The 26,292-nt window shown below is 43.9% G+C and overlaps 1 protein-coding gene across 1 annotated transcript in view; it reads right to left on the bottom strand.

The window, feature by feature from the left end:
* The window catches only part of LOC110516746 (ryanodine receptor 2), a 563,076-nt gene that overhangs the window by 18,185 nt on the left and 518,599 nt on the right, over positions 1-26,292 (bottom strand). The window contains exons 97-104 of the mRNA XM_036960048.1: positions 25,884-25,970; positions 25,400-25,642; positions 22,316-22,446; positions 15,792-15,834; positions 15,111-15,244; positions 12,547-12,607; positions 8,836-8,982; positions 2,523-2,657 (exon numbers count right to left, since the gene is read on the bottom strand). Coding sequence (XP_036815943.1) covers positions 2,523-2,657; positions 8,836-8,982; positions 12,547-12,607; positions 15,111-15,244; positions 15,792-15,834; positions 22,316-22,446; positions 25,400-25,642; positions 25,884-25,970 — 981 coding nt within the window. The remainder of the gene's footprint in view (positions 1-2,522; positions 2,658-8,835; positions 8,983-12,546; positions 12,608-15,110; positions 15,245-15,791; positions 15,835-22,315; positions 22,447-25,399; positions 25,643-25,883; positions 25,971-26,292) is intronic.

Genomic DNA, 26,292 nt, shown 5'->3' with positions numbered 1-26,292 from the left:
TCGTGGCTGAGAGGTGTAACCTACATATCAACACACACAAACTGTCCAATAGGAGAGAGGCGTTGTGACTGAGAGGTGTGTCTTTTCCTGTTGTGTGGAACCAGGTTTGCTGTTTACTTCAGCAATATGAGATAGAAGGGAAGTTCCATGCAATGATGGCTCTAGATAATACTGTTGTACGCTTTCTTGAATTTGTTCTGGATTTGGGGACTGTGAAAAGACCCCTGGTGGCTAAGTGTGTGTGTCAGAGCTGTCTGTAAGTTGACTTTGCAAACAATTTGGGCTTTACAACACGTGAATGTTTCATTCTGATGGGCTCTGATGGCTGTGCTGCTGCCAATACGACCACAATAGAATAGGTCATTAAGGCATCGCTCAGCCCCGAGTCCCAAATGGCAACCGATTACCACTCTAGTGCACTACTTTAGGCCCATAGGACTCTAAAGTAGGGCACTATATAGGGGATAGGGTCCCACAACCCAGAACTTTATTCAGTATCCATTACATCTGGGGCTAATTAGACCTGGCCCAGCCAATCAGCCGACCTCGTTCTGACACCACCTTTCTCTGGCTCACCGTGTCAGGGAATACTAGCCAATTAGCAGCAGCATCCCAGCAACTAGTGTTTCATTAGCCTTTAGCCTAACGAACTGCATTCATCACAGCTCTGCCCGCGTCTGCACGGCATTCAGGTCGACACGAAGGAGGATGAAGTAGTGGGATACAGAACCGCTGAAATAGGGGGGGGGACAGCTGTAGCTGTATGAGTGAGGTCAATCACACTTACAGTGACTAACACATTCAGAGATTGCATTGTGTTGTTTACAATGAAGTCAGTGCTAATCTAGGATCAGGTCGTCCTTGTCTATGTAGTCTGATTCAGTGGGCTCTAGAAGACAAACTGATCTAGGATCAGGTCGTCCTTGTCTATATACTCTGATTGAGTGTGATCTAGAAGCCAAACTGATTGTAGATCAGCACTCTTTGTGAATACAGACTCAGGTTTGACTACTCACTGTGAGCATGTTCTCCATGTCTATATAATCTGATGGTAGATCAGTTTGACTACTCACTGTGAGCATGTCATCACACTTCATGTCTATATAATCTGATGGTAGATCAGTTTGACTACTCACTGTGAGCATGTCATCACACTTCATGTCTATATAATCTGATGGTAGATCAGTTTGACTACTCACTGTGAGCATGTCATCACACTTCATGTCTATATAATCTGATGGTAGATCAGTTTGACTACTCACTGTGAGCATGTCATCACACTTCATGTCTATATAATCTGATGGTAGATCAGTTTGACTACTCACTGTGAGCATGTCATCACACTTCATGTCTATATAATCTGATGGTAGATCAGTTTGACTACTCACTGTGAGCATGTCATCACACTTCATGTCTATATAATCTGATGGTAGATCAGTTTGACTACTCACTGTGAGCATGTCATCACACTTCATGTCTATATAATCTGATTGTAGATCAGTTTGACTACTCACTGTGAGCATGTCATCACACTTCATGTCTATATAATCTGATGGTAGATCAGTTTGACTACTCACTGTGAGCATGTCATCACACTTCATGTCTATATAATCTGATTGTAGATCAGTTTGACTACTCACTGTGAGCATGTCATCACACTTCATGTCTATATAATCTGATGGTAGATCAGTTTGACTACTCACTGTGAGCATGTCATCACACTTCATGTCTATATAATCTGATGGTAGATCAGTTTGACTACTCACTGTGAGCATGTCATCACACTTCATGTCTATATAATCTGATGGTAGATCAGTTTGACTACTCACTGTGAGCATGTCATCACACTTCATGTCTATATAATCTGATGGTAGATCAGTTTGACTACTCACTGTGAGCATGTCATCACACTTCATGTCTATATAATCTGATGGTAGATCAGTTTGACTACTCACTGTGAGCATGTCATCACACTTCATGTCTATATAATCTGATGGTAGATCAGTTTGACTACTCACTGTGAGCATGTCATCACACTTCATGTCTATATAATCTGATGGTAGATCAGTTTGACTACTCACTGTGAGCATGTCATCACACTTCATGTCTATATAATCTGATGGTAGATCAGTTTGACTACTCACTGTGAGCATGTCATCACACTTCATGTCTATATAATCTGATTGTAGATCAGTTTGACTACTCACTGTGAGCATGTCATCACACTTCATGTCTATATAATCTGATGGTAGATCAGTTTGACTACTCACTGTGAGCATGTCATCACACTTCATGTCTATATAATCTGATGGTAGATCAGTTTGACTACTCACTGTGAGCATGTCATCACACTTCATGTCTATATAATCTGATGGTAGATCAGTTTGACTACTCACTGTGAGCATGTCATCACACTTCATGTCTATATAATCTGATGGTAGATCAGTTTGACTACTCACTGTGAGCATGTCATCACACTTCATGTCTATATAATCTGATGGTAGATCAGTTTGACTACTCACTGTGAGCATGTCATCACACTTCATGTCCGGCGTCTCTCCCTCTTCCCCTCGATTGTAGAACTTCCTGAAGAAGTTGAACGCCACCACGGTGTAGAGATACACCACCACAGCCAGTAGACCTACTGTCAGAACCAGCTGGGGAGGGAGAGAGAGGGGGGGGGGGGGGGGGGGGGAGAGAGAGGGGGGGGGGGAGAGAGAGAGAGGGAGGGGGGGGAGAGGGAGAGGGAGAGAGAGAAAGAGAGAGAGAGGGGGAGAGAGAAAGAGAGAGAGAGGGGGGGGGGCAAGAGAGAGAGAGGGAGAGGGAGAGGGGGGGGGGGGGGGGGGAGAGAGGGGGGGGGGGGAGGGGGAGAGAGAGGGGGGGGGGGGGGAGAGAGAGAGAGAGAGAGAGAGAGGGAGAGAGGGAGAGAGAGAGAGAGAGAGAGGAACATAAATTTCAACATACCAATTAGGATCTGGCTAAAAATACTTGAATCAGTCATAGAGCCCATTGCCCTTTATGGTTGTGAGGTCTGGGGTCCGCTCACCAACCAAGACTTCACAAAATGGGACAAACACCAAATTGAGACTCTGCACGCAGAATTCTGCAAAAATATCCTCCGTGTACAACGTAGAACACCAAATAATGCATGCAGAGCAGAATTAGGCCGATACCCACTAATTATCAAAATCCAGAAAAGAGCCGTTAAATTCTATAACCACCTAAAAGGAAGCGATTCCCAAAACCTTCCATAACAAAGCCATCACCTACAGAGAGATGAACCTGGAGAAGAGTCCCCTAAGCAAGCTGGTCCTGGGGCTCTGTTCACAAACACAAACAGACCCCACAGAGCCCCAGAACAGCAGCACAATTAGACCCAACCAAATCATGAGAAAACAAAAAGATAACTACTTGACACATTGAAAAGAATTAACAAAAAAACAGAGCAAACTAGAATGCTCTTTGTACCTAAACAGAGAGTACACAGCGGCAGAATACCTGACCACTGTGACTGACCCAAAATGAAGGGAAGCTTTGACTATGTACAGACTCAGTGAGCATAGCCTTGCTATTGAGAAAGGCCGCCGTAGGCAGACATGGCTCTCAAGATAAGACAGGTATATTATTTCCATTCTAATACAACTGCTCAAAGAGTAATACTTTTTCTTCTCAAAATAGTAGGGTTAGGGTAAATAGTAGGGTTAGGGTAAATAGTAGGGTTAGGGTAAATAGTAGGGTTAGGGTAAATAGTAGGGTTAGGGTAAATAGTAGGGTCAGGGTAAATAGTAGGGTCAGGGTAAATAGTAGGGTTAGGGTAAATAGTAGGGTTAGGGTAAATAGTAGGGTTAGGGTAAATAGTAGGGTTAGGGTAAATAGTAGGGTCAGGGTAAATAGTAGGGTCAGGGTAAATAGTAGGGTTAGGGTAAATAGTAGGGTTAGGGTAAATAGTAGGGTTAGGGTAAATAGTAGGGTTAGGGTAAATAGTAGGGTTAGGGTAAATAGTAGGGTTAGGGTAAATAGTAGGGTTAGGGTAAATAGTAGGGTTAGGGTAAATAGTAGGGTTAGGGTAAATAGTAGGGTTAGGGTAAATAGTAGGGTTAGGGTAAATAGTAGGGTCAGGGTAAATAGTAGGGTTAGGGTAAATAGTAGGGTCAGGGTAAATAGTAGGGTCAGGGTAAATAGTAGGGTTAGGGTAAATAGTAGGGTTAGGGTAAATAGTAGGGTTAGGGTAAATAGTAGGGTTAGGGTAAATAGTAGGGTTAGGGTAAATAGTAGGGTTAGGGTAAATAGTAGGGTTAGGGTAAATAGTAGGGTTAGGGTAAATAGTAGGGTTAGGGTAAATAGTAGGGTTAGGGTAAATAGTAGGGTTAGGGTAAATATTAGGGTTAGGGTAAATAGTAGGGTTAGGGTAAATAGTAGGGTTAGGGTAAATAGTAGGGTTAGGGTAAATAGTAGGGTCAGGGTAAATAGTAGGGTCAGGGTAAATAGTAGGGTTAGGGTAAATAGTAGGGTTAGGGTAAATAGTAGGGTTAGGGTAAATAGTAGGGTTAGGGTAAATAGTAGGGTTAGGGTTAGGGTAAATAGTAGGGTCAGGGTAAATAGTAGGGTCAGGGTAAATAGTAGGGTCAGGGTAAATAGTGGGGTTAGGGTAAATAGTAGGGTTAGGGTAAATAGTAGGGTTAGGGTAAATAGTAGGGTTAGGGTAAATAGTAGGGTTAGGGTAAATAGTAGGGTTAGGGTAAATAGTAGGGTTAGGGTAAATATTAGGGTTAGGGTAAATAGTAGGGTTAGGGTAAATAGTAGGGTCAGGGTAAATAGTAGGGTCAGGGTAAATAGTAGGGTCAGGGTAAATAGTAGGGTTAGGGTAAATAGTCGGGTCAGGGTAAATAGTGGGGTTAGGGTAAATAGTAGGGTCAGGGTAAATAGTAGGGTCAGGGTAAATAGTAGGGTTAGGGTAAATAGTAGGGTTAGGGTAAATAGTAGGGTTAGGGTAAATAGTAGGGTTAGGGTAAATAGTAGGGTTAGGGTAAATAGTAGGGTTAGGGTAAATAGTAGGGTTAGGGTAAATAGTAGGGTTAGGGTAAATAGTAGGGTTAGGGTAAATAGTAGGGTTAGGGTAAATAGTAGGGTCAGGGTAAATAGTAGGGTTATTGTAAATAGTAGGGTTAGGGTAAATAGTAGGGTTAGGGTAAATAGTAGGGTTAGGGTAAATAGTAGGGTTAGGGTAAATAGTAGGGTTAGGGTAAATAGTAGGGTCAGGGTAAATAGTAGGGTTAGGGTAAATAGTAGGGTTAGGGTAAATAGTAGGGTTAGGGTAAATAGTAGGGTTAGGGTAAATAGTAGGGTCAGGGTAAATAGTGGGGTTAGGGTAAATAGTAGGGTTAGGGTAAATAGTAGGGTTAGGGTAAAAAGTAGGGGTCAAAATGAATGTCACCCCTGTTTTCAATACCTTACGAGGACGACGGCACTGAGGCTTATGTTGTCGAACACACTGGGAGGGGTATTAGACCATTCCTCCATACAGAAACACATTGGGAGGGGTATTAGACCATTCCTCCATACAGAAACACATTGGGAGGGGTATTAGACCATTCCTCTATACAGAAACACATTGGGAGGGGTATTGGACCATTCCTCCATACAGAAACACATTGGGAGGGGTATTAGACCATTCCTCCATACAGAAACACATTGGGAGGGGTATTAGACCATTCCTCCATACAGAAACACATTGGGAGGGGTATTAGACCATTCCTCTATACAGAAACACATTGGGAGGGGTATTAGACCATTCCTCCATACAGAAACACATTGGGAGGGGTATTAGACCATTCCTCCATACAGAAACACATTGGGGGGGTATTAGACCATTCCTCCATACAGAAACACATTGGGAGGGGTATTAGACCATTCCTCTATACAGAAACACATTGGGAGGGGTATTAGACCATTCCTCCATACAGAAACACATTGGGAGGGGTATTAGACCATTCCTCTATACAGAAACACATTGGGGGGAGGGGGGGGGGGGGTATTAGACCATTCCTCTATACAGAAACACATTGGGGGGGGGGGGGGGGGTATTAGACCATTCCTCCATACAGAAACACATTGGGGGGAGGGGGGGGGGGGGGTATTAGACCATTCCTCTATACAGAAACACATTGGGGGGGGGGGGGGGGGGTATTAGACTATTCCTCCATACAGAAACACATTGGGGGGAGGGGGGGGGGGTATTAGACCATTCCTCTATACAGAAACACATTGGGGGGGGGGGGGGGGGGTATTAGACTATTCCTCCATACAGAAACACATTGGGGGGAGGGGGGGGGGGGTATTAGACCATTCCTCTATACAGAAACACATTGGGGGGAGGGGGGGGGGGGGTATTAGACCATTCCTCTATACAGAAACACATGGGGGGGGGGGGGTATTAGACCATTCCTCCATACAGAAACACATTGGGAGGGGTATTAGACCATTCCTCCATACAGAAACACATTGGGAGGGGTATTAGACCATTCCTCCATACAGAAACACATTGGGGAGGGGTATTAGACCATTCCTCTATACAGAAACACATTGGGAGAGGTATTAGACCATTCCTCCATACAGAAACACATTGGGAGAGGTATTAGACCATTCCTCCATACAGAAACACATTGGGAGAGGTATTAGACCATTCCTCCATACAGAAACACATTGGGAGAGGTATTAGACCATTCCTCCATTCAGAAACACATTGCATTTATATCTGTAGGCATCCAACTAATGTCAACGCCTGGATAGTTAGCCTGTTTTAATGCTAACCTCCTTAATGGTAACGGTGAGAGGTTAGCCTGTTTTAATGCTAACCTCCTTAATGGTAACGGTGAGAGGTTAGCCTGTTTTAATGCTAACCTCCTTAATGGTAACGGTGAGAGGTTAGCCTGTTTTAATGCTAACCTCCTTAATGGTAACGGTGAGAGGTTAGCCTGTTTTAATGCTAACCTCCTTAATGGTAACAGTGGGAGGTTAGCCTGTTTTAATGCTAACCTTCTGGTAAGAGTGAGAGGTTAGCCTGTTTGAATGCTAACCTTCTGGTAATGGTGAGAGGTTAGCCTGTCTTGGTGCATGATATAAACTGTTAACCTTCTTAATGGTGACGGTGAGAGGTTAGCCTGTTTTAATGCTAACCTTCTTAATGGTGACGGTGAGAGGTTAGCCTGTTTTAATGCTAACCTCCTTAATGGTAACGGTGAGAGGTTAGCCTGTTTTAATGCTAACCTCCTTAATGGTAACGGTGAGAGGTTAGCCTGTTTTAATGCTAACCTCCTTAATGGTAACGGTGAGAGGTTAGCCTGTTTTAATGCTAACCTCCTTAATGGTAACGGTGAGAGGTTAGCCTGTTTTAATGCTAACCTCCTTAATGGTAACGGTGAGAGGTTAGCCTGTTTTAATGCTAACCTCCTTAATGGTAACGGTGAGAGGTTAGCCTGTTTAAATGCTAACCTCCTTAATGGTAACGGTGAGAGGTTAGCCTGTCTTGTGAGTATTATTATTCACAATTCATCCAGGACTATCCGTAACCATGGTAGCATCCACATTAATGTAGAAGTGTTCAGAAACACATTCTAATCTCATTTAGAATCAAAGTGACTCCAAAATGACACAATACATTAGCATTCATTTATATTGGGCACCACACCATCTGAACCAACCAAAACAAACTGCAGATGCATCCAAGTGAATTTGTTCAAATACTATTGGTTCCCTAAAATGTGGGACGATAAACAGCTGTCTCTGATTGGGAACCATATCAGGCCACCAATACACACACAAATCACCTAGACCTACGAAAAACCCCTAGACATACATAACCCCCTAGACATACAAAACCCCCTAGACATGCATAACCCCCTAGACAATGCAAAAACTAGCGTACCCAAACTAGTCACACCCTGACCTAACCAAAATATCAAGAAAACAGAGATATCTCAGGTCAGGGCGTGACACATACCCTCAGAGTGTTGGAGTACAGAGCCGAAACAACAACCTACAGTAATATATTGTATCTTTAGACACTGTATGTATCTACAGTAATATATTGTATATTTAGACACTGTATGTATCCACAGTAATATATTGTATCTTTAGACACTGTATGTATCTACAGTAATATATTGTATATTTAGACACTGTATGTATCCACAGTAATATATTGTATCTTTAGACACTGTATGTATCTACAGTAATATATTGTATATTTAGACACTATGTATCTACAGTAATATATTGTATCTTTAGACACTGTACGTATCTACAGTAATATATTGTGTATGTATCTACAGTAATATATTGTATCTTTAGACACTGTATGTATCTACAGTAATATATTGTGAATTAGTTACAGTAACATATTGTATCTTTAGACACTGTATGTATCTACAGTAATTTATTGTGAATTAGTTACTGTAACATATTGTATCTTTAGACACTGTATGTATCTACAGTAATATATTGTGAATGTACCTACAGTAACATATTGTATCTTTAGACAGTGGTTTGTAGAATACTAAGTAAGCCCAGACACAGTGATACAGCCCAGACACAGTGATAAAGCCCAGACACAGTGATAAAGCCCAGACACAGTGATAAAGCCCAGACACAGTGATAAAGCCCAGACACAGTGATACAGCCCAGACACAGTGATAAAGCCCAGACACAGTGATAAAGCCCAGACACAGTGATAAAGCCCAGACACAGTGATACAGCACAGACACAGTGATAAAGCCCAGAGCAGACACAGTGATAAAGCCCAGACACAGTGATAAAGCCCAGAGCAGACACCAGTACCTGTTTGCCGTTGTGCGTGACAGAAGACAGAATGGTGCGGAGGGTCTTGAAGCCCATGGCGATGTCCAGGAGATGAGCAGCGAAGAAGAAGTTGTTGTAGTGACCCAGGATGGACATGGTCATATACCAAGCCAGGTACAGGAATGACTGCAGGGGTCAGGTAGAAGAAGAAGAAGAAGAAGAAGAAGACGAAGAAGAAGACAAAGAAGAAGAAGAAGAAGAAGACAAAGAAGAAGAAGAAGAAGAAGAAGAAGAAGAAGACAAAGAAGAAGAAGACGAAGAAGAAGAAGACAAAGAAGACGAAGAAGAAGAAGAAGAAGACGAAGAAGAAGAAGAAGAAGACAAAGAAGACGAAGAAGAAGACGAAGAAGAAGAAGAAGAAGACAAAGAAGATGAAGAAGAAGACAAAGAAGAAGAAGAAGAAGAAGAAGAAGACAAAGAAGAAGAAGACAAAGAAGACGAAGAAGAAGACGAAGAAGAAGAAGACAAAGAAGACGAAGAAGAAGACAAAGAAGAAGAAGAAGAAGAAGAAGAAGAAGAAGAAGACAAAGAAGAAGAAGAAGAAGAAGACAAAGAAGAAGAAGAAGAAGAAGAAGAAGAAGACAAAGAAGAAGAAGAAGAAGAAGACAAAGAAGAAGAAGAAGAAGAAGAAGAAGAAGAAGACAAAGAAGAAGAAGACGAAGAAGAAGAAGACAAAGAAGACGAAGAAGAAGAAGAAGAAGACGAAGAAGAAGAAGAAGAAGAAGACAAAGAAGACGAAGAAGAAGACGAAGAAGAAGAAGAAGAAGACAAAGAAGACGAAGAAGAAGAAGACAAAGAAGACGAAGAAGAAGAAGAAGAAGACAAAGAAGAAGAAGAAGACAAAGAAGAAGAAGAAGAAGAAGAAGAAGAAGAAGAAGACAAAGAAGAAGAAGAAGAAGAAGAAGAAGAAGAAGAAGAAGAAGAAGACAAAGAAGAAGAAGAAGAAGAAGACAAAGAAGAAGAAGACAAAGAAGACGAAGAAGAAGACGAAGAAGAAGAAGACAAAGAAGACGAAGAAGAAGACAAAGAAGAAGAAGAAGAAGAAGAAGAAGACAAAGAAGAAGAAGAAGAAGAAGAAGAAGAAGAAGAAGACAAAGAAGAAGAAGAAGACGAAGAAGAAGAAGAAGAAGAAGAAGACAAAGAAGAAGAAGACAAAGAAGAAGAAGACAAAGAAGAAGAAGACAAAGAAGACGAAGAAGAAGAAGAAGAAGACGAAGAAGAAGAAGAAGACAAAGAAGAAGAAGACAAAGAAGAAGAAGACAAAGAAGACGAAGAAGAAGAAGAAGAAGACGAAGAAGAAGAAGAAGACAAAGAAGACGAAGAAGAAGACGAAGAAGAAGAAGAAGAAGACAAAGAAGACGAAGAAGAAGAAGAAGAAGACGAAGAAGAAGAAGAAGACAAAGAAGACGAAGAAGAAGACGAAGAAGAAGAAGAAGAAGACAAAGAAGACGAAGAAGAAGAAGACGAAGAAGAAGAAGAAGACAAAGAAGACGAAGAAGAAGACGAAGAAGAAGAAGAAGACAAAGAAGACGAAGAAGAAGAAGAAGACAAAGAAGACGAAGAAGAAGACGAAGAAGAAGAAGAAGAAGACAAAGAAGACGAAGAAGAAGACAAAGAAGAAGAAGAAGAAGAAGAAGAAGAAGAAGAAGAAGACAAAGAAGAAGAAGAAGAAGAAGAAGAAGAAGACAAAGAAGAAGAAGACAAAGAAGAAGAAGAAGACAAAGAAGACGAAGAAGAAGACGAAGAAGAAGAAGAAGAAGACAAAGAAGAAGAAGACGAAGAAGAAGAAGAAGAAGACAAAGAAGACGAAGAAGAAGAAGAAGAAGACGAAGAAGAAGAAGAAGAAGACAAAGAAGAAGAAGAAGAAGACGAAGAAGAAGAAGAAGAAGACAAAGAAGAAGAAGAAGAAGACAAAGAAGAAGAAGAAGAAGACGAAGAAGACGAAGAAGAAGAAGAAGAAGAAGAAGAAGACAAAGAAGACGAAGAAGAAGAAGACGAAGAAGAAGAAGACAAAGAAGACGAAGAAGAAGAAGAAGAAGACGAAGAAGAAGAAGAAGAAGAAGAAGAAGACGAAGAAGAAGAAGAAGAAGACAAAGAAGACGAAGAAGAAGAAGAAGAAGACGAAGAAGAAGAAGAAGAAGACAAAGAAGAAGAAGAAGAAGACGAAGAAGAAGAAGAAGAAGAAGACAAAGAAGAAGAAGAAGAAGACAAAGAAGAAGAAGAAGAAGACGAAGAAGACGAAGAAGAAGAAGAAGAAGACAAAGAAGACGAAGAAGAAGAAGAAGAAGACAAAGAAGACGAAGAAGAAGAAGAAGAAGAAGACGAAGAAGAAGAAGAAGAAGACAAAGAAGACAAAGAAGACGAAGAAGAAGAAGAAGAAGAAGAAGACGAAGAAGAAGAAGAAGAAGAAGAAGACGAAGAAGAAGAAGAAGAAGACAAAGAAGACGAAGAAGAAGAAGAAGAAGACGAAGAAGAAGAAGAAGAAGACAAAGAAGAAGAAGAAGAAGAAGAAGAAGAAGAAGACAAAGAAGACGAAGAAGAAGAAGAAGAAGACGAAGAAGAAGAAGAAGAAGAAGAAGAAGACGAAGAAGAAGAAGAAGAAGACAAAGAAGACGAAGAAGAAGAAGAAGAAGACGAAGAAGAAGAAGAAGAAGAAGACGAAGAAGAAGAAGAAGAAGAAGAAGAAGACGAAGAAGAAGAAGAAGAAGACAAAGAAGACAAAGAAGACGAAGAAGAAGAAGACGAAGAAGAAGAAGAAGAAGAAGAAGAAGACGAAGAAGAAGAAGAAGAAGACAAAGAAGACGAAGAAGACGAAGAAGAAGAAGAAGAAGAAGAAGAAGACAAAGAAGACGAAGAAGAAGAAGAAGAAGACGAAGAAGAAGAAGAAGAAGAAGAAGAAGACGAAGAAGAAGAAGAAGAAGAAGACAAAGAAGACGAAGAAGAAGAAGAAGAAGACGAAGAAGAAGAAGAAGAAGACAAAGAAGAAGAAGAAGAAGACGAAGAAGAAGAAGAAGAAGACAAAGAAGAAGAAGAAGAAGACAAAGAAGAAGAAGAAGAAGAAGAAGAAGAAGACAAAGAAGACGAAGAAGAAGAAGAAGAAGACGAAGAAGAAGAAGAAGAAGAAGACAAAGAAGAAGACAAAGAAGACGAAGAAGACGAAGAAGACGAAGAAGAAGAAGAAGAAGACAAAGAAGACGAAGAAGAAGAAGAAGAAGACGAAGAAGAAGAAGAAGAAGACAAAGAAGAAGACAAAGAAGAAGAAGAAGAAGACGAAGAAGAAGACGAAGAAGAAGAAGAAGAAGACAAAGAAGACGAAGAAGAAGAAGAAGAAGACAAAGAAGACGAAGAAGAAGACGAAGAAGAAGAAGAAGAAGACAAAGAAGACGAAGAAGAAGACGAAGAAGAAGAAGAAGAAGAAGACGAAGAAGAAGAAGAAGAAGACAAAGAAGACGAAGAAGAAGACGAAGAAGAAGAAGAAGAAGACAAAGAAGACGAAGACGAAGAAGAAGAAGAAGACAAAGAAGACGAAGAAGAAGAAGACGAAGAAGAAGAAGAAGACAAAGAGGAAGAAGATGAAGAAGAAGATGAAGAGTTAGAAATAATGTCTGCTAAATGGCATATAAAATGTATTATTGTATATTAAATAAAAAGTTGAAGTTACTTAGCAGGATGAAATAAGTCTTTATTTACATTGTCTGTGAAGACGACTCCTAGTTTCCAGATCTGGTACTTGACATCAACAGAGTTTAATCTGTAACAGACCAGGGGAGACAAGAGAGAACACAACATCAACACGATTCATGTTGGGGTGTATTTGTCATCGATCAGGCCTCCTGCTGCCACCATCCTGTACAGTGATTGGTCATGTTGCCACCATCCTGTACAGTGATTGGTCATGTTGCCACCATCCTGTACAGTGATTGGTCATGTTGCCACCAATCCTGTACAGTGATTGGTCATTTTGCCACCATCCTGTACAGTGATTGGTCATGTTGCCACCATCCTGTACAGTGATTGGTCATTTTGCCACCATCCTGTACAGTGATTGGTCATGCTGACCCAATCCTGTAGAGTGATTGGTCATGTTGCCACCAGCCTGTACAGTGATTGGTCATGTTGCTACCATCCTGTACAGTGATTGGTCATGCTGCTGGTAATGCTGCCACCATCCTGTACAGTGATTGGTCATGTTGCCACCATCCTGTACAGTGATTGGTCATGTTGCCACCATCCTGTACAGTGATTGGTCATTACAACCATCTTCCAACTGAAACACTGAAAACATTAGGAGAACAGCTTTCAAAACACCCCTCACTATATTGGCTTCAGAGGAAGCTTCCTCCATATGAACAACAGAGAGAGAGCAAGATGCACATTTAGAAAGTGGAACTAGATGTTTCGTTCTCTCTAACGTAGAGTACGCTCCCCCATCTATGAGCTTTAATGATCTAAGTTCAATGCGTGGGCTTTGAAGGGGAGGGGGAGGGATGGAGGGTGAAGGGATTTTACTACACCAGCAATAACATCTGCTAAATATGTGTATGTGACCCCTACCTGACTCTGTCTCCCCATCACCACCAGCCCCCTACCTGACTCTGTCTCCCCACCATCAGCCCCCTACCTGACTCTGTCTCCCCATCACCACCAGCCCCCTACCTGACTCTGTCTCCCCACCATCAGCCCCCTACCTGACTCTGTCTCCCCACCACCCCCAGCCCCCTACCTGACTCTGTCTCCCCACTCCCAGCCCCCTACCTGACTCTGTCTCCCCACCACCAGCCCCCTACCTGACTGTCTCCCCACTCCCAGCCCCCTACCTGACTCTGTCTCCCCATCACCACCAGCCCCCTACCTGACTCTGTCTCCCCACCCCCAGACTCACACTGCGGCTAACGAGCTCTCCCCACCCCCAGACTCACACTGCGGCTAACGAGCTCTCACAACCCCCAGACTCACACTGCGGCTAACGAGCTCTCCCCACCCCCAGACTCACACACCGGCTAACGAGCTCTCCCCACCCCCAGACTCACACTGCGGCTAACGAGCTGTCCCCACCCCCAGACTCACACTGCGGCTAACGAGCTCTCCCCACCCCAGACTCACACTGCGTCTAACGAGCTCTCCCCACCCCCAGACTCACACTGCGGCTAACGAGCTCTCCCCACCCCCAGACTCACACTGCGGCTAACGAGCTCTCCCCACCCCCAGACTCACACTGCGGCTAACGAGCTCTCCCCACCCCCAGACTCTCACTGCGGCTAACGAGCTCTCCCCACCCCCAGACTCACACTGCGGCTACCCCCAGACTCTCACTGCGGCTAACGAGCTCTCCCCACCCCCAGACTCACACTGCGGCTAACGAGCTCTCCCCACCCCCAGACTCACACTGCGGCTAACGAGCTCTCCCCACCCCCAGACTCACACTGCGGCTAACGAGCTCTCCCCACCCCCAGACTCTCACTGCGGCTAACGAGCTCTCCCCACCCCCAGACTCACACTGCGGCTACCCCCAGACTCTCACTGCGGCTAACGAGCTCTCCCCACCCCCAGACTCACACTGCGGCTAACGAGCTCTCCCCACCCCCAGACTCTCACTGCGGCTAACGAGCTCTCCCCACCCCCAGACTCACACTGCGGCTACCCCCAGAATCTCACTGCGGCTAACGAGCTCTCCCCACCCCCAGACTCACACTGCGTCTAACGAGCTCTCCCCACCCCCAGACTCACACTGCGGCTAACGAGCTCTCCCCAACCCCAGACTCTCACTGCGGCTAACGAGCTCTCCCCACCCCCAGACTCACACTGCGGCTACCCCCAGACTCTCACTGCGGCTAACGAGCTCTCCCCACCCCCAGACTCACACTGCGGCTAACGAGCTCTCCCCACCCCCAGACTCTCACTGCGGCTAACGAGCTCTCCCCACCCCCAGACTCACACTGCGGCTACCCCCAGACTCTCACTGCGGCTAACGAGCTCTCCCCACCCCCAGACTCACACTGCGGCTAACGAGCTCTCCCCACCCCCAGACTCACACTGCGGCTAACGAGCTCTCCCCACCCCCAGACTCACACTGCGGCTAACGAGCTCTCCCCACCCCCAGACTTACACTGCGGCTAACGAGCTGTCCCCACCCCCAGACTCACACTGCGGCTAACGAGCTCTCCCCACCCCCAGACTCACACTGCGGCTAACGAGCTGTCCCCACCCCCAGACTCACACTGCGGCTAACGAGCTGTCCCCACCCCCAGACTCACACTGCGGCTAACGAGCTGTCTTTCTTGGGTTTCTTCTTCTCGTGGGCGTCACTGAAGTCCAGAGCAGCCTTGTCCATACCCAGCAGCTCACTGATGCGGTCATGGCCGTAGAACTCTCCATACTTATCCATCACCTGCAGGGGAACCACACAGCTTTACTCCACTGTTCTGTTATAGTCTAAACAGCTTCTAAACAGCTTCTAAACAAGCTCTAAATATGTTGTAAACAGGTTCTAAACAGGTTCTAAATGTGTTGTAAACTGTTTCTAAATAGGTTCTAAACTTGTTCTAAAAAGGTTCTAAACTGGTTCTAAATAAGTTGTAAACAGGTTCTAAACTGGTTCTAAATATGTTGTAAACTGGTTCTAAATTGGATCTAAACTGGTTCTCAATATGTTGTAAACTGGTTCTAAATTGGTTCTAAACTGGTCTAAATTGGTTCTAAACAGGTTCTAAATTGTAAATTGGTTCTAAATACGTTGTAAACGGGTTCTAAACAGGTTCTAAACAGGTTCTAAACAGGTTCTAAATATGTTGTAAACTGGTTCTAAACAGGTTCTAAAGTGGTTCTAAACAGGTTATACACTGGTTCTAAATATGTTTTAAACTGGTTCTAAACAGGTCACTGATGTGAAGATAAATGAATATATATCACTTCTGTGAATATGAATTCAGACCTACCTTCCTCTTCACAAACTTATCCCAGTAGTTGTTAGGAAACGACCTGAAAATCAAAACCAAAGTATATTACATTACTAATCCACATCCTCCAAACAAATCAAATCAAATCAAATCAAATCAAATCAAATTGTATTTGTCACATACACATGGTTAGCAGATGTTAATGCGAGTGTAGCGAAATGCTTGTGCTTCTAGTTCCGACAATGCAGTAATAACAAGTAATCTAACTAACAATTCCAAAACTACTGTCTTGTACACAGTGTAAGGGGATAAAGAATATGTACATAAGGATATATGAATGAGTGATGGTACAGAGCAGCATAGGCAAGATACAGTAGATGGTATCGGGTACAGTATGTACAAATGAGATGAGTATGTAAACAAAGTGGCATAGTATAGTATAAAGTGGCTAGTGATACATGTATTACATAAGGATACCGTCGATGATATAGAGTACAGTATATACGTATGCATATGAGATGAATAATGTAGGGTAAGTAACATTTATATAAGGTAGCATTGTTTAAAGTGGCTAGTGATATATTTACATCATTTCCCATCAATTCCCATTATTAAAGTGGCTGGAGTTGAGTCAGTGTCAGTGTGTTGGCAGCAGCCACTCAGTGTTAGTGGTGGCTGTTTAACAGTCTGATGGCCTTGAGATAGAAGCTGTTTTTCAGTCTCTCGGTCCCAGCTTTGATGCACCTGTACTGACCTCGCCTTCTGGATGATAGCGGGGTGAACAGGCAGTGGCTCGGGTGGTTGATGTCCTTGATGATCTTTATGGCCTTCCTGTGACATCGGGTGGTGTAGGTGTCCTGGAGGGCAGGTAGTTTGCCCCCGGTGATGCGTTGTGCAGACCTCACTACCCTCTGGAGAGCCTTACGGTTGAGGGCGGTGCAGTTGCCATACCAGGCGGTGATACAGCCCGCCAGGATGCTCTCGATTGTGCATCTGTAGAAGTTTGTGAGTGCTTTTGGTGACAAGCCGAATTTCTTCAGCCTCCTGAGGTTGAAGAGGCGCTGCTGCGCCTTCTTCACGATGCTGTCTGTGTGAGTGGACCAATTCAGTTTGTCTGTGATGTGTATGCCGAGGAACTTAAAACTTGCTACCCTCTCCACTACTGTTCCATCGATGTGGATAGGGGGGTGTTCCCTCTGCTGTTTCCTGAAGTCCACAATCATCTCCTTAGTTTTGTTGACGTTGAGTGTGAGGTTGTTTTCCTGACACCACACTCCGAGGGCCCTCACCTCCTCCCTGTAGGCCGTCTCATCGTTGTTGGTAATCAAGCCTACCACTGTTGTGTCGTCCGCAAACTTGATGATTGAGTTGGAGGCGTGCGTGGCCACGCAGTCGTGGGTGAACAGGGAGTACAGGAGAGGGCTCAGAACGCAACCTTGTGGGGCCCCAGTGTTGAGGATCAGCGGGGAGGAGATGTTGTTGCCTACCCTCACCACCTGGGGGCGGCCCGTCAGGAAGTCCAGTACCCAGTTGCACAGGGCGGGGTCGAGACCCAGGGTCTCGAGCTTGATGACGAGCTTGGAGGGTACTATGGTGTTGAATGCCGAGCTGTAGTCGATGAACAGCATTCTCACATAGGTATTCCTCTTGTCCAGATGGGTTAGGGCAGTGTGCAGTGTGGTTGAGATTGCATCGTCTGTGGACCTATTTGGGCGGTAAGCAAATTGGAGTGGGTCTAGGGTGTCAGGTAGGGTGGAGGTGATATGGTCCTTGACTAGTCTCTCAAAGCACTTCATGATGACGGATGTGAGTGCTACGGGGCGGTAGTCATTTAGCTCAGTTACCTTAGCTTTCTTGGGAACAGGAACAATGGTGGCCCTCTTGAAGCATGTGGGAACAGCAGACTGGTATAGGGATTGATTGAATATGTCCGTAAACACACCGGCCAGCTGGTCTGCGCATGCTCTGAGGGCGCGGCTGGGGATGCCATCTGGGCCTGCAGCCTTGCGAGGGTTAACACGTTTAAATGTCTTACTCACCTCGGCTGCAGTGAAGGAGAGACCGCATGTTTTCGTTGCAGGCCGTGTCAGTGGCACTGTATTGTCCTCAAAGCGGGCAAAAAAGTTATTTAGTCTGCCTGGGAGCAAGACATCCTGGTCCGTGACTGGGCTGGGTTTCTTCCTGTAGTCCGTGATTGACTGTAGACCCTGCCACATGCCTCTTGTGTCTGAGCCGTTGAATTGAGATTCTACTTTGTCTCTGTACTGGCGCTTAGCTTGTTTGATAGCCTTGCGGAGGGAATAGCTGCACTGTTTTGTATTCGGTCATGTTACCAGACACCTTGCCCTGATTAAAAGCAGTGGTTCGCGCTTTCAGTTTCACACGAATGCTGCCATCAATCCACGGTTTCTGGTTAGGGAATGTTTTAATCGTTGCTATGGGAACGACATCTTCAACGCACGTTCTAATGAACTCGCACACCGAATCAGCGTATTCGTCAATGTTGTTATCTGACGCAATACTAAACATCTCCCAGTCCACGTGATGGAAGCAGTCTTGGAGTGTGGAGTCAGCTTGGTCGGACCAGCGTTGGACAGACCTCAGCGTGGGAGCCTCTTGTTTTAGTTTCTGTCTGTAGGCAGGGATCAACAAAATGGAGTCGTGGTCAGCTTTTCCGAAAGGGGGGCGGGGCAGGGCCTTATATGCGTCGCGGAAGTTAGAGTAACAATGGTCCAAGGTCTTTCCTCCCCTGGTTGCGCAATCGATATGCTGATAAAATTTGGGGAGTCTTGTTTTCAGATTAGCCTTGTTAAAATCCCCAGCTACAATGAATGCAGCCTCCGGATAAATTGTTTCCAGTTTGCAGAGAGTTAAATAAAGTTCGTTCAGAGCCATCGATGTGTCTGCTTGGGGGGGGATATATACGGCTGTGATTATAATCGAAGAGAATTCTCTTGGTAGATAATGCGGTCTACATTTGATTGTGAGGAATTCTAAATCAGGTGAACAGAAGGATTTGAGTTCCTGTATGTTTCTTTCATCGCACCATGTCACGTTAGTCATAAGGCATACGCCCCCGCCCCTCTTTTTACCAGAAAGATGTTTTTTCCTGTCTGCGCGATGCGTGGAGAAACCTGTTGGCTGCACCGCTTCGGATAGCGTCTCTCCAGTAAGCCACGTTTCCGTGAAGCAAAGAACGTTACAGTCTCTGATGTCCCTCTGGAATGCTACCCTTGCTCGGATTTCATCAACCTTGTTGTCAAGAGACTGGACATTGGCAAGAAGACTTGAAGAAGACAATAACGATTATCCACATGCTCAGCCTATACAGAGTATATTACATTACTAATCCACATGGTCAGTCTATACAGAGTACATTACATTACATTACTAATCCACATGCTCAGTCTATACAGAGTACATTACATTACTAATCCACATGCTCAGTCTATACAGAGTACATGACATTACTAATCCACATCCTCCAAACAATAACGATTATCCACATGGTCAGTCTATACAGAGTACATTACATTACATTACTAATCCACATGGTCAGTCTATACAGAGTATATTACATTACTAATCCACATGCTCAGTCTATACAGAGTACATGACATTACTAATCCACATGCTCAGTCTATACAGAGTACATTACATTACATTACTAATCCACATGGTCAGTCTATACAGAGTATATTACATTACTAATCCACATGGTCAGTCTATACAGAGTACATTACATTACTAATCCACATGCTCAGTCTATACAGAGTACATTACATTACATTACTAATCCACATGCTCAGTCTATACAGAGTATATTACAGTACTAATCCACATGGTCAGTCTATACAGAGTACATTACATTACATTACTAATCCACATGCTCAGTCTATACAGAGTACATGACATTACTAATCCACATCCTCCAAACAATAACGATTATCCACATGGTCAGTCTATACAGAGTACATTACATTACATTACTAATCCACATGGTCAGTCTATACAGAGTATATTACATTACTAATCCACATGCTCAGTCTATACAGAGTACATGACATTACTAATCCACATGCTCAGTCTATACAGAGTACATTACATTACTAATCCACATGCTCAGTCTATACAGAGTACATTACATTACTAATCCACATGCTCAGTCTATACAGAGTACATGACATTACTAATCCACATGCTCAGTCTATACAGAGTACATGACATTACTAATCCACATGCTCAGTCTATACAGAGTACATTACATTACATTACTAATCCACATGCTCAGTCTATACAGAGTACATGACATTACTAATCCACATGGTCAGTCTATACAGAGTACATGACATTACTAATCCACATGCTCAGTCTATACAGAGTACATTACATTACTAATCCACATGCTCAGTCTATACAGAGTACATGACATTACATTACTAATCCACATGGTCAGTCTATACAGAGTATATTACATTACTAATCCACATGCTCAGTCTATACAGAGTACATGACATTACTAATCCACATGCTCAGTCTATACAGAGTACATGACATTACATTACTAATCCACATGGTCAGTCTATACAGAGTACATTACATTACTAATCCACATGCTCAGTCTATACAGAGTACATGACATTACTAATCCACATGCTCAGTCTATACAGAGTACATTACATTACTAATCCACATGCTCAGTCTATACAGAGTACATTATCCACATGCTCAGTCTATACAGAGTATATTACATTACTAATCCACATGGTCAGTCTATACAGAGTACATTATCCACATGCTCAGTCTATACAGAGTACATTACATTACTAATCCACATGGTCAGTCTATACAGAGTACATTATCCACATGCTCAGTCTATACAGAGTATATTACATTACTAATCCACAAGCTCAGTCTATACAGAGTACATTACATTACTAATCCACATGCTCAGTCTATACAGAGTACATTACATTACTAATCCACATGGTCAGTCTATACAGAGTACATTATCCACATGCTCAGTCTATACAGAGTACATTACATTACTAATCCACATGGTCAGTCTATACAGAGTACATTACATTACTAATCCACATGCTCAGTCTATACAGAGTACATTACATTACTAATCCACATGGTCAGTCTATACAGAGTACATTATCCACATGCTCAGTCTATACAGAGTACATGACATTACTAATCCACATGGTCAGTCTATACAGAGTACATTACATTACTAATCCACATGGTCAGTCTATACAGAGTACATTACATTACTAATCCACATGGTCAGTCTATACAGAGTACATTACATTACTAATCCACATGGTCAGTCTATACAGAGTACATTACATTACTAATCCACATGGTCAGTCTATACAGAGTACATTACATTACTAATCCACATGGTCAGTCTATACAGAGTACATTACATTACTAATCCACATGGTCAGTCTATACAGAGTACATTACATTACTAATCCACATGGTCAGTCTATACAGAGTACATTACATTACATTACTAATCCACATGGTCAGTCTATACAGAGTACATTACATTACATTACTAATCCACATGGTCAGTCGATACAGAGTACATTACATTACTAATCCACATGGTCAGTCTATACAGAGTACATTACATTACATTACTAATCCACATGGTCAGTCTATACAGAGTACATTACATTACTAATCCACATGGTCAGTCTAACCAGAGTACATTACATTACTAATCCACATGGTCAGTCGATACAGAGTACATTACATTACTAATCCACATGGTCAGTCTATACAGAGTACATTACATTACTAATCCACATGGTCAGTCTATACAGAGTACATTACATTACATTACTAATCCACATGGTCAGTCTATACAGAGTACATTACATTACATTACTAATCCACATGGTCAGTCGATACAGAGTACATTACATTACTAATCCACATGGTCAGTCTATACAGAGTACATTACATTACATTACTAATCCACATGGTCAGTCTATACAGAGTACATTACATTACTAATCCACATGGTCAGTCTAACCAGAGTACATTACATTACTAATCCACATGGTCAGTCGATACAGAGTACATTACATTACTAATCCACATGGTCAGTCTATACAGAGTACATTACATTACTAATCCACATGGTCAGTCTATACAGAGTACATTACATTACTAATCCACATGCTCAGTCGATACAGAGCACATTATCCACCGATGGAATGGATTAACGAAAATGGTTTGCCATATTCATTAATTTCTCTATATCATTAATATGCGATCCATAGGGTTGCAGAGTCAAAGCACCTCCACTGCGAGACGAGCGTGATCGTTAGGTTTGACATTTAAACATTTAGAGGACAATTAGCCCAGCCTGTGGCCTCTGTGGACCCGGACCACAGAGGCCACAGGCTGAGTCCCAAACGGCACCCTATACCCTACACAGAGCAGAGCTGGTCTACAGTAGTGCACTAGGTAGGGTATCTGGTGCCATTAGGGAGGATGTGATAATGAACGAAGCTGTAACTGAGCAGTGACAGTGGACGTACCCAGTGTTAATCACTAGTCTGTCCCACTGGCCTTTAATGTCATCCTCCGACGGCTGCTCTGTGATGTAGAGACCATCAAACTCCAGCCTCCTCGCCACCTCCTTCTCACGCTTGAAAATCACCAACGGGACCTGGTGGGGAAACAGGCATGGAGGAAGGATTGATCAGAGAGGTGGAGAACTCCACCTTGAGGCAGTAGTAGCCCACCTTGAGGCAGTAGTAACCTACATTGAGGCAGTAGGAGCCTACCTTGAGGCAGCAGTAACATCAGCATCCTACCTTGAAGCAGTAGTAACAGCAGTATCCTACCTTGAGGCAGTAGTAACCTACCTTGAGGCAGTAGTAACATCAGTATCCTACCTTGAGACAGTAGGAGCTTACCTTGAGGCAGTAGTAACATCAGTATTCTACCTTGAGGCAGTAGGAGCCTACCTTGAGGCAGTAGTAACATCAGTATTCTACCTTGAGGCAGTAGGAGCCTACCTTGAGGCAGTAGTAACATCAGTATTCTACCTTGAGGCAGTAGCAGCCTACCTTGAGGCAGTAGTAACATCAGTATTCTACCTTGAGGCAGTAGGAGCCTACATTGAGGCAGTAGGAGCCTACCTTGAGGCAGTAGTAACCTACCTTGAGCCAGTAGTAACCTACCTTGAGGCAGTAGTAACCTACCTTGAGGCAGTAGTAACAGCAGCATCCTACCTTGAGGCAGTAGTAACAGCAGCATTCTACCTTGAGGCAGTAGTAACCTACCTTGAGCCAGTAGTAACCTACCTTGAGGCAGTAGTAACCTACCTTGAGGCAGTAGTAACAGCAGCATCCTACCTTGAGGCAGTAGTAACAGCAGCATCCTACCTTGAGACAGTAGTAACAGCAGTATCCTACCTTAAGGCAGTAGTAACAGCAGTATCCTACCTTGAGGCAGTAGTAACAGCAGCATCCTACCTTAAGGCAGTAGTAACAGCAGCATCCTACCTTGAGACAGTAGTAACAGCAGTATCCTACCTTAAGGCAGTAGTAACAGCAGTATCCTACCTTGAGAGAGTAGTAACAGCAGTATCCTACCTTAAGGCAGTAGTAACAGCAGTATCCTACCTTAAGGCAGTAGTAACAGCAGTATCCTACCTTAAGGCAGTAGTAACAACAGCATCCTACCTTGAGACAGTAGTAACAGCAGTATCCTACCTTGAGGCAGTAGTAACAGCAGCATCCTACCTTAAGGCAGTAGTAACAGCAGCATCCTACCTTGAGCCAGTAGTAACAGCAGCATCCTACCTTAAGGCAGTAGTAACAGCAGTATCCTACCTTAAGGCAGTAGTAACAGTAGTATCCTATCTTAAGGCAGTAGTAGCAGCAGTATCCTACCTTACGGCAGTAGTAACAGCAGTATCCTACCTTAAGACAGATGTAACAGCAGTATCCTACCTTAAGGCAGTAGTAACAGCAGTATCCTACCTTGAGCCAGTAGTAACAGCAGTATCCTATCTTAACGCAGTAGTAACAGTAGTATCCTATCTTAAGTCAGTAGTAGCAGCAGTATCCTACCTTAAGGCAGTAGTTACCTACCTTAAGGCAGTAGTAGCAGCAGTATCCTACCTTAAGGCAGTAGTAACAGCAGTATCCTACCTTAAGGCAGTAGTAACAGCAGTATCCTACCTTGAGGCAGTAGTAACAGCAGTATCCTACCTTGAGACAGTAGTAACAGCAGCATCCTACCTTGAGACAGTAGTAACAGCAGTATCCTACCTTAAGGCAGTAGTAACAGCAGTATCCTACCTTGAGGCAGTAGTAACAGCAGTATCCTACCTTGAGACAGTAGTAACAGCAGCATCCTACCTTGAGGCAGTAGTAACAGCAGTATCCTACCTTAAGGCAGTAGTAACAGCAGTATCCTACCTTAAGGCAGTAGTAACAACAGCATCCTACCTTGAGACAGTAGTAACAGCAGTATCCTACCTTGAGGCAGTAGTAACAGCAGCATCCTACCTTAAGGCAGTAGTAACAGCAGCATCCTACCTTGAGCCAGTAGTAACAGCAGCATCCTACCTTAAGGCAGTAGTAACAGCAGTATCCTACCTTAAGGCAGTAGTAACAGTAGTATCCTATCTTAAGGCAGTAGTAGCAGCAGTATCCTACCTTACGGCAGTAGTAACAGCAGTATCCTACCTTAAGACAGATGTAACAGCAGTATCCTACCTTAAGGCAGTAGTAACAGCAGTATCCTACCTTGAGCCAGTAGTAACAGCAGTATCCTATCTTAACGCAGTAGTAACAGTAGTATCCTATCTTAAGTCAGTAGTAGCAGCAGTATCCTACCTTAAGGCAGTAGTTACCTACCTTAAGGCAGTAGTAGCAGCAGTATCCTACCTTAAGGCAGTAGTAACAGCAGTATCCTACCTTAAGGCAGTAGTAACAGCAGTATTCTACCTTGAAGCAGTAGTAACAGCAGCATCCTACCTTGAGACAGTAGTAACAGCAGTATCCTACCTTGAGGCAGTAGTAACAGCAGTATCCTACCTTAAGGCAGTAGTAACAGCAGCATCCTACCTTAAGGCAGTAGTAACAGCAGTATCCTACCTTAAGGCAGTAGTAACAGCAGTATCCTACCTTAAGGCAGTAGTAACAGCAGTATCCTACCTTGAGGCAGTAGTAACAGCAGTATCCTACCTTGAGACAGTAGTAACAGCAGCATCCTACCTTGAGACAGTAGTAACAGCAGTATCCTACCTTAAGGCAGTAGTAACAGCAGTATCCTACCTTGAGGCAGTAGTAACAGCAGTATCCTACCTTGAGACAGTAGTAACAGCAGCATCCTACCTTGAGGCAGTAGTAACAGCAGTATCCTACCTTGAGGCAGTAGTAACAGCAGTATCCTACCTTGAGGCAGTAGTAACAGCAGTATCCTACCTTGAGGCAGTAGTAACAGCAGTATCCTACCTTGAGACAGTAGTAACAGCAGCATCCTACCTTGAGGCAGTAGTAACAGCAGTATCCTACCTTGAGGCAGTAGTAACAGCAGTATCCTACCTTGAGGCAGTAGTAACAGCAGTATCCTACCTTGAGGCAGTAGTAACAGCAGTATCCTACCTTGAGGCAGTAGTATCCTATGATGCAGCAGAAGGAGATGACAGTGTGTAGGATGGCCAGGATACGCAGGGTGGGCTCCATGTATCCGGTGCTCTCCTCCAGCACAAAGTGGACAGACACAGGGCCCTGCTGGGGGTTTTGAGGCTCCTGGGGGTCACTACCCTCCGTCACGGGGTCCCACCGCACACTGCTGCCTGCCCGGGGCCTTCTGCTCTCAGGCATCACCGCCGAGGAGGAGGACACCTGGAGGAGGGTGAGGGCGAACAATGAACCCCATGGGCTCACTCTAAAACGACTAGTCTTTAAACAGAGGGTAGCTGGATCCTCATTGATATAATATATCAGTAAAATACACATTGTTGGAGTGGTCTAGCCATCCAATGTTCTCCCCACCCAGCAACTCTTCAGCAGCAGCATCACCAGAGGTATCCATGGAGTGGTAAATCGTAACGCTAGCTACTTCCTACTTCCTGGTTGTGATTACCTTGTAGAAGAGGAGGATGAAGTTGATGGCGAAGGCCACAAACAACGCCAGCATTCTCATGTTGTAGAAGTTCCGAGCAAAATAGTTCTAGAAAAAAAGACAATCACAACACAATGGTGAGATGTTTGTGAAGGAGAGTGTGGCTGATAGAGGGGGTGGGGTGGCTGATAGGGTGGCTGATAGAGGGGGTGGGTGGCTGATAGAGGGGGTGGGTGGCTGATAGAGGGAGTGGGGTGGCTGATAGAGGGGGTGGCGTGGCTGATAGAGGGGGTGGGGTGGCTGATAGAGGGGGTGGGGTGGTTGATAGAGGGCGTGGCTGATAGAGGGGGTGGGGTGGTTGATAGAGGGGGTGGCTGATAGAGGGGGTGGCTGATAGAGGGGGTGAGGTGGCTGATAGAGGGGGTGGCTG

This window comes from Oncorhynchus mykiss, chromosome 23 (genome assembly GCF_013265735.2).
Source record: "Oncorhynchus mykiss isolate Arlee chromosome 23, USDA_OmykA_1.1, whole genome shotgun sequence".
In the NCBI taxonomy this organism is placed as follows: Eukaryota; Metazoa; Chordata; class Actinopteri; order Salmoniformes; family Salmonidae; genus Oncorhynchus; species Oncorhynchus mykiss.
Note: the sequence above shows the minus strand (reverse complement) of the source record. Positions and strands in the feature narration are given on the sequence as shown.